The sequence below is a fragment of the Rutidosis leptorrhynchoides genome, chromosome 7 (assembly GCF_046630445.1).
Source record: "Rutidosis leptorrhynchoides isolate AG116_Rl617_1_P2 chromosome 7, CSIRO_AGI_Rlap_v1, whole genome shotgun sequence".
NCBI lineage: Eukaryota > Viridiplantae > Streptophyta > Magnoliopsida > Asterales > Asteraceae > Rutidosis > Rutidosis leptorrhynchoides.
In genome coordinates, this window is record NC_092339.1 from 307664270 (window position 1) to 307673723 (window position 9454).

General features: G+C 33.6%; 1 protein-coding gene across 2 annotated transcripts; it reads left to right on the forward strand.

Moving 5' to 3' along the window:
• Positions 1-218: 218 nt before the first annotated feature.
• LOC139857459 (synaptotagmin-2) lies at positions 219-6897 on the forward strand. 2 transcript variants are annotated; one of them, XM_071846214.1, is made up of 10 exons: positions 223-745; positions 876-1458; positions 1942-2183; positions 2283-2301; positions 2893-3095; positions 3684-3793; positions 3876-3974; positions 5087-5528; positions 5831-5947; positions 6601-6896. In XM_071846214.1, exons 2-9 carry the CDS (start codon positions 1049-1051, stop codon positions 5917-5919), a joined length of 1614 nt encoding a protein of 537 aa, XP_071702315.1. In that variant the 5' UTR covers positions 223-745; positions 876-1048; the 3' UTR covers positions 5920-5947; positions 6601-6896. The 2 variants fall into 2 exon arrangements, with proteins under 2 accessions (XP_071702314.1, XP_071702315.1); XM_071846213.1 differs by having other exon boundaries at positions 219-1458; positions 6601-6897.
• The last annotated feature ends 2557 nt before the right edge of the window (positions 6898-9454 follow it).

Consider the following 9454-nt stretch of genomic DNA (forward strand, 5'->3'; position numbering starts at 1 on the left):
ACACATAACGATAATTATTAGTCAATCATGGTTTTCACATTTTTAGGGTGACATTTGTTTTTCATTGTCATGTAAAAATAACCAATGGTAGTTTTTGTATGAAAAAAGTATGCAGTAACAATAAAATTAAAATGATTATTTTATTTTGTGGGTTACCAATTTTGTGAACATGATCCTCCTTAACTACAATTGGTGATGATGGCTCCTCGTCAACTTTATTGTATTCCCACTGGACCAATCTTCTTTATTTCTCCAACTTTCAAATTTTCATGGAAATTGCTACTACTATCTGCAATTTCAACCCCATTTTTCTGCTTCCAAAACTATCCAGGTTATGTTTTTATTGAACTTTATGAAATTCCCATACCAAATTATTGAAATTTAACCACAATTACAACTGGGTATTTGATTTTGGCTACGGTTCTTGATTCATTTACCTAGTTTTAATACCAAAGTGTTGAACTTTATTCAATAAATCCATCTGGGTATTTGGTTTCTTTAGGGTTCTTGAATTTATATACCTCCTTTTACTAAATTTAGTACCAAAGTGTTGAACTTTAATCAATAAAACGTCTGGGTATTTGGTTTCCTTAAGGTTCTTGAATTGATGTATCTTAATTCAGTTAATTTTTATATTGGTACGTGTGAAGCATTGGACACATAAATGAATCCCCAATCATCATCTGCAAGCTGTGAATCTTCAAATATTTTATGGGTCTCATCATCATCAATTTGCCCATGTAAGGTAAGAACCCAATTGAATTCAAGTAGTTTAATTAGTAGGAATAGGTATAGGTATTATGGTAGAAGAAATTTTTCCCTTATTTGGGTTTGTGTGGTTCCTAATAATGGAAAAAACCATGATTTAAGTTTAGAGTTTGTGAATTCGACGAAAAGGGGTGCTAAGAACTACGTAAAGAAGAGAATTTCGAACGAACTGGTTGAAACTGATGATTCAATTCCGTTGGGTTCTTCGAATAACTTCACTAACTTTAACGCAGACCCGATTGTGGATAAACTTAGGACTCAACTTGGAGTTATACATCCAATGCCTTCACCGCCTATTAATCGAAATATCGTTGGATTATTTGTGTTCTTTTTCTTTGTTGGAGTTGTGTTTGATAAGCTTTGGACATCAAGGAAAAGGAATAAACGTAGGGACGAAGTGGTCCCCGGGATATGGCCGCAGGTTCCCACGAGTTTTTCGTTGTTTCTTGAAAAAGATTTGCAGAGGAAAGAATCGGTTGAGTGGGTTAATATGGTTTTGGGTAAATTGTGGAAGGTTTATCGGGGCGGGCTTGAGAATTGGGTAATCGGGTTGCTTCAACCAGTTATTGATAACTTAAAGAAACCTGATTATGTGGAGAGAGTTGAGATTAAGCAGTTTTCGTTAGGGGATGAACCGTTATCAGTTAGGAATGTTGAACGAAGAACTTCTCGACGTGTTAACGATTTGCAGTAAGTTTTCTTGATTATGTTGTTAAAGTTATCTTGTTCTTTGCTTGAAAAGTTTAGATTTATCTCAAGACTGTTTAGAATGTAGTGTATGGTTTCTGCTCACAATTAAATTCGTATAAACAGATCGTTGCTGATTTAGTTAAGTTATATATATCTTATTCGAAACTCGTAAGTCTGTCACTATAAATAAATAGCTTATTTGTCAAAATTAAAGAACAAGTAACAATGTTGAAACTTTTTTTTTTTTCTTTTTTATGAATTTCATGATGATATTAGAGTGTCATCTAATACGAAAGGGCTTTTGGCCTGGCGGTATTAAGGGAACTCATCACCTGAGTTTGAGTCCCGTCGTGGGGCAAAAAGTGTGTGTGTGTGTGCGCGCGCTGTTCCAAAAATATAGAAGAAAAAAAACTTAGTCACCTGAATGGTTTTTAACTATGAGCATACACATAATATCCGACTTGTTTTGATGTTCTTTTTAAGGTACCAAATTGGACTGCGTTACACTGGTGGTGCACGTATGCTTTTAATGCTATCGCTAAAATTTGGCATTATTCCAATAAAGGTGCCTGTGGGGGTTCGAGATTTTGACATCGATGGAGAACTTTGGGTTAAATTGCGGTTGATTCCCTCAGAGCCTTGGGTTGGAGCTGTTTCATGGGCTTTTGTTTCACTTCCAAAAATTAAATTTGAACTGTCACCATTTCGCTTGTTTAATATAATGGGTATGCTCTCAATAACTGTTACTTTCGATACCTTAAAATGATGTCCATTTAATTAATATTAATATTGTTTCTTTCATGCATGTACCGATGAAATACCAGCCATCCCTCTTCTCTCCATGTAAGTTATATTATATGTTTCTTTTTTTGGATTTCTATCATCTTTTGTAGCACACCGATAAAAATACCGTAAATTACATACAATAGAAATGATTAACAAGTTCATTACACACGGGTATGTTTGGTAAGGAGCTTTTTGGAGTTTTTAAGAGGCTTCTGGCTTTTATGAAAAAACTCTTTATCTAATAAAAAACTTCGTTTGGTTAAAAGATCTTACAGCTTTTAGGCATAGGGAAAACGTTAGAAGCTCTTAGAACTAGCGTTTGAGAAAAAACTCATAGCTTGTTGTCAGTTTAGTCTTTTTTTATATAATACAGCTCCCCTCTATCAAACACCTAAATACATCTTAAAAGCTAACAACTACCAGCTACTAGCTACCAGCTTACAGCTAACATCTACCAGCTATTAGCTACCGGTTAGTTTTACCAAACATACCCACAACGGAAGTGCGAATAGTTCGCTACACACTATGAATGCCAGGCTTTAGTTTGATGCATTATCGTGTACTTGTGCTTTGTGTTAATATTATTTTAATAAGTTTGCTATAATTAACGAAACATCCAGTTCTGATTAAATTTTGCATGAATTATAGGTTTTTGACGAAACTTTTAACGGAGGATTTGCCACGGTTATTTGTTCGTCCCAAAAAGATTGTCTTAGACTTTCAAAAGGGAAAAGCAGTGGGCCCTATTCGAAATGATTTCAAAACAGGAGAACAAGAAGGAAATAAAGATTTTGTTGGAGAGCTATCTGTTACTCTCGTTGATGCCCGAAAACTCTCTTACGCCTTTGTTGGTATTTTTTCTTCTCTTTACACACTGTCCCAAAACACCTGTTTTTATGTTATGTATTTGAATTTAGTACTTCCAAATTTTATATTTCATCTAGTTGTTTTGCCATCTTAATCTCCAAAATGTTGTTATTCAAATACGTGTTTGTTTGGGAACAAGTGAAAATCATCAGTATTTGCACAGAACTTGCTGAGAGTTCACTATAGTGGGTTCATTTGGGCTATTTCTTATTTCTAACGGGTCAATTGAGTACACTGTAAGAAGTTAGTTCAAAGGGTATGTGTCAAAAGTCACCCAAAATGTATTTTTAATGTATAAAGCTTCCTATCTTGTCTGATTCAATAATATTGTTACTATTGAAAGAGTATAACTTTACTCCTCATATTCGACACACTAACTTCATATAATAAAGATAGAAATTTTGGGCAGAAATGTTTTGGGTCAACCTGACCCAGACCATATTGCATAGTTAAACTTATTTACAATTGAGAAGGCAGTATAGACTTTTTTTTCTATATCATTTTTGTATACCAGTGGTGATCAAACTTAACGTTCTTTACTTAATTTACAAACTGGCCTTCTTTTTATGCAGGAAAAACGGACCCGTATGTTATACTAAGACTAGGAGATCAAGTAATACGTAGCAAAAAGAACAGTCAAACTACTGTTATTGGGCCTCCCGGTGAGCCAATATGGAATCAGGTGAGATTTTGGTATGTTGGTATGCAATTTTTTAGACAATTTGAAATTTAGCGGTAATATAAACGTGTTTATTTTATGGTAGGACTTTTACATGCTAGTTACGAACCCTAGAAGACAGAAGTTGTCGATACAAGTGAAGGATTCTCTTGGATTTGCAGATACAACTGTTGGGACAGGAGAGGTAACCTTTATAATTTATGCAACCAAGAACTGCTTATTTTGTCCTTTTCGATGTGAAACTTAAGTCTTAATGTATGCAGTTACAACTTAAGTAAGTTTCTTTGATGCTATTAGATGGTTATTTGACCATGATAAAGTTATCATGACACTTTTCATTATTATGATATATTAATACACGTGTTGTCAGTGTTGTAAAAGTCCCCGGTTAATGCCGATTAATCCTTTTTAGGAACCGGCCGATCCGATTTCTCAAAATCCAAGTAATTAGTTGGTCAACATCGGTCAATGTGTCAAATTGGATTTAGTTGGTCGAAGTCGGATTCAGTCAAAATCGGTTATGTTAATATCGGTCTAATATGAATTTAAAATAGAAACTCTAAAGTTTGTGAATAAATGGAGATTTTGTTTATATTACTAAACAATTATGTTAACATTCATGTTTATGTTCATGGATTTCTTTTATATTTACACATAATTTTAAAATTTATTACTTAAATGTATAAAAAGTCCAATCCGATTACTCCCCGAGTTGCCGATTCTTCCCTCAAAAGTCCCGACCGAGTACTCCCGAGTAGCGATTTTTGCAACCTTGCGTGTGGTATATTATAATGTTATGGGATCAATACGGAATAGCCTGATATAAGGATGTTTTTTTACATATTTATAGCGATTACATATATTTTTAAAAATTCGCCACCCACTAAAGTAGTTGATTATATAATTCTAACTACTTCATTGAGAAAAAGAACATCCAGACACCATCTCATACTCTCATAACTCAAGTTTTAGTACAATTGATAGTCTAACTTTGATTTTGCGGTGAATGGCAACCCAAGTTTATCTAATTTTCCATTTCGGGTAAACTATTTTTATATCAATTTAATGTTTTTAACTATCTAAAAGGTTTTTTTTTTCAACCTTTTGAAAAAGAAGCCTTTTGGACCCGAATGCGCACTATATTTCTGTTTTTATACTCAATAACAGATTTTATTATACTTTTTGAAGCATTGTGACTCCAAAAAAATTCATAACATAAAAAGTTAAAATATCTTAAACTGTCAAATTGGTTAATAAAGTTACTTCTCGAAATCTGAAATGTGAATGTGGGTCCAGGTTGATCTAGGATCTTTGAAAGACACGGTACCGACAGACAAAATCGTGGCCCTCCGAGGAGGCTGGGGACTTTTCAGGAAACGAAATGCCGGCGAGATTCTGCTTCGACTCACGTATAAAGCGTACGTTGAAGATGAAGAAGACGAAAAAATCGAGCCTGTAACTACTGACGTGGATGTATCAGATGATGAATTATCTGACTTGGAACAAGCTGCTGCTACGTATGGGCAACGCGTAAATGATTTTTCGAGTGGGACCAGCAAAGAAGCTTTCATGGATGTTTTAGCCGCATTACTTGTTAGTGAAGAATTTCAAGGCATCGTTGCTTCAGAAACAGCCAATGCAAAATACGCCACCGATGTTAAGAACTCAGAGTCGATAGATACATCCCGTGGTGAAGTTGTGGGACCCGAAAATTCGAGTTCCGAAAATGGTTCCAGAGGTATTATTCTACTTCCTAGCATGCACTGGTTTTCTTACTTTCTTTTTTTAGAAAATTTCAACTTTTTAGCTATTTTTAGGGTTTTTCTGATGACAACCCTTAGGGCTGTCGTTAAGGTACATTAATGTGTTGTACAAAGTGGTTAACGTTGACTTTAACATGAGGGTTATTAAAAAGTACAAGTATTTAATGCATCTTAATGACGGCCCTAGGGGTTGTCGTGAGAAAGATTCTTTTTTTATATATGTATTTAGAAAGCAATTTTCTTATTTTATATTGACCCTCAGTGGTATTGTTTGCAGAACAAGTATTATTTTGGCTTGCCGTGATCACAAGTATTTCATTACTTATAGCGTTCAATGTGGGGGGCTCGAGTATTTTCAATCCCTGATGCAATGCATGAAGTTTCAGTTTTTCTAGTAAGCATCTCATTAACCTTTTCGGTTCAATATATACTAAGACTTTGGATGATTCTTGGAGGAGCACTAGACTAGAGGTGGCAATTTAGACCCATTTTTTGTGAATGAAGCTATTCGGGTTATGCTTACTCCAATAGATCATATATAAAAGTTCAGCTTAAAAGGAAATGGGTCTAAAGTCTCTTCCAGTGTATTTCAATGCATGAGGCCTCTTCAATCATCTCATTATTACCAACGAATTAGTTTATTATCATATAAAATAACTTTAGTAATTTTTGACATTGATTATGTTAATAAAATCTTTAAAACTGGAAAAAGTTTGTCCTGTCAAACTCAAATTAACATGTTTGGGATATGATTTGTTGTTGTTGCCTCGAGATTAGTCTGCTCGCAAAGCGAGTCAAAAACTCAGGCCCGAGAGGGAACCAAAAAATATATATATTCTTAAAGAGACAAATATTTTTCATAGATAATTATTTTAAAAATAAAATTATGTTGTTTGACCTTTAAATGTCAAATACGGAGTACTATTTATATATAACTATCCAACACAGCCATTTTTGTGGAGATGCTGTTAACTCTTATTATCGATCATATTACTATTTTTAAACTGTTGAACCATTTGCTAATCGAACAATCGTGGTGCTTTGCAGGGTGCGGTTCGAGTCGGTTCAATATATAATGGTTTCGTAAAAAGACAATGTTCATTTGGCGGCTTGAGTGAATAATTTCTTGAGAGCGATAAGTGATTATTTTAATTATATCTTTGATATGTGACTTGGGTCACTATTTTTTATACAGATGGTATTTAGTTGAGGTGGTTTATACCAAATGAAAGCGTTATAGAATCTACTATCGTTCATATTGTGCTTTGTCTTTGCGTATATATTGTCATTTGTTAGCGATCAACAGTGAATCACCTTCTTAAATTAGTCCAATTATATGGTTTTAAGAGCTGAATCAGATCAAATAAAAAATTTCCTTTTAATTAATCTGGGTATTCAACATTTTTTTAACTTACTAACCCCGGGGCGATTATCCGCTTCGCGAGCAGCCCGGAGTCATTGCATGCGAATCTCCGTGGCTATGAGAAAGAATAATTTCGTGAATAGTAAGAATCGAACCCTTGACCTCCACATTAAAAGGTCCGGGTCTTATCATGCCACCACTCCATGGTTATCAAATAAAACTTATTATCCACATATCTACATACTCTAATCATGATGGATAATTTACTATTCATATGGGTAAAACTGTCATTTTATCATATTTCCTACTTTCCTTTTTTTTTCTCCATGTTTACGTCATCCTTGCTTTTTCAAATTACCCTTTCCCGTCTCTTGTTCTAGCTTTTTTCCCAACGAAGTGGCTCTTCCCTTACTCGTTTTGTTTATAAAGAGGTCCAAAATATGTCTAAGTGAAATGTCCCGTTCATATTGATTATAAACGTTCCATATTAATTGATTTCGTTACGAGGTTTTGACCTCTATATGAGACGTTTTTCAAAGACTGCATTCATTTTTAAAACAACCATAACCTTTATTTTATCAATAAAGGTTTTAAAAACATTACGTAGATTATCAAATAATGATAATCTAAAATATACTGTTTACACACGACCATTACATAATGGTTTACAATAGAAATATATTACATCGACATATGTTTCTTGAATGCAGTTTTTACACAATATCATACAAACATGGACTCCAAATCTTGTCCTTATTTTAGTATGCAACAGCGGAAGCTCTTAATATTCACCTGAGAATAAACATGCTTTAAACGTCAACAAAAATGTTGGTGAGTTATAGGTTTAAACTATATATATCAAATCGTAACAATAGACCACAATATTTCATATTTCAATACACATCCCATACATAGATATAAAAATCATTCATATGGTGAACACCTGGTAACCGACATTAACAAGATGCATATATAAGAATATCCCCATCATTCCGGGACACCCTTCGGATATGATATAAATTTCAAAGTACTAAAGCATCCGGTACTTTGGATGGGGTTTGTTAGGCCCAATAGATCTATCTTTAGGATTCGCGTCAATTAGGGTGTCTGTTCCCTAATTCTTAGATTACCAGACTTAATAAAAAAGGGCATATTCGATTTCGATAATTCAACCATAGAATGTAGTTTCACGTACTTGTGTCTATTTTGTAAATCATTTATAAAACCTGCATGTATTCTCATCCCAAAAATATTAGATTTTAAAAGTGGGACTATAACTCATTTTCACAGATATTTCCTTCCTCGGAAATAAGACTTGACCACGGATCGATTCACGAACCTATACAAATATGTACATATATATCAAAGTATGACCAAAATATAATTACAACCATTTTTATTATGTTTTAAAGATTTGAGTGTATTAAGTCAACTGTCCTCGTTAATAACCTACAACTAGTTGTCCACAGTTAGATGTACAGAAATAAATTGATGTATATTATCTTGAATCAATCCACGACCCAGTGTATACACGTCTCAGGCTAGATCACAACTCAAAGTATATATATTTTTGGAATCAACCTCAACCCTGTATAGCTAACTCCAACATTACTGCATATAGAGTGTCTATGGTTGTTCCAAATAATATATATACATGGGTCGATATGATATGTCAAAACATTTGCATACGTGTCTATGGTATCCCAAGATTACATAATATATTAGAATACATGTATAATACAATATAAGTTAGCTAGGATATGATTTGTATAGATTTGTTAAACATTTCCCGTAGCTAAAAAGATCAAAAATATCCAATCTTGTTTTACCCATAACTTCTTCATTTTAAATCCGTTTTGAGTGAATCAAATTGCTATGGTTTCATATTGAACTCTAATTTAAGAATACAAACAGAAAAAGTATAGGTTTATAGTCGGAAATTTAAGTTACATGTCAATTACAAAAGAGGTAGTCATTTCCGTCGAAAGAACGACATCTTGATGACCATTTTGAAAAACATACTTTCGCTTTGAGTTTAACCAAGATTTTTGGATATAGTTTCATGTTCATATGAAAAATCATTTTCCCAGAAGAACAACTTTTAAATCAAAGTTTATCATAGTTTTTAATTATCCAAACCAAAACAGCCCCCGGTTTCACTACGACGGCGTATATCCGATTTTATGGTGTTCATCGTGTTTCCAGGTTTTAAATCATTAAGTTAGAATATCATATAGATATAGAACATGTGTTTAGTTGATTTTAAAAGTCAAGTTAGAAGGATTAACTTTTGTTTGCGAACAAGTTTAGAATTAACTAAACTGTGTTCTAGTGATTACAAGTTTAAACCTTCGAATCAGATAGCTTTATATGTATGAATCGAATGATGTTATGAACACCATTACTACCTCAAGTTTTCTGGATAAAATTACTGGAAATGAGAAAAATAGATCTAGCTTCAAAGGATCCTTGGATGGCTTGAAAGTTCTTGAAGCAGAATCATGACACGAAAACAGTTCAAGTAAGATTTTCACTCGA

Coding starts and splice junctions, on each gene's coding strand:
- LOC139857459 (XM_071846213.1), top strand. CDS start 665: ATGAATCCCCAATCATCATCTGCAAGCTGTGAATCTTCAAATATTTTA. Junction 1,459..1,941: donor CGACGTGTTAACGATTTGCA/GTAAGTTTTCTT, acceptor GTTCTTTTTAAG/GTACCAAATTGGACTGCGTT. Junction 3,096..3,683: donor ACTCTCTTACGCCTTTGTTG/GTATTTTTTCTT, acceptor CTTTTTATGCAG/GAAAAACGGACCCGTATGTT.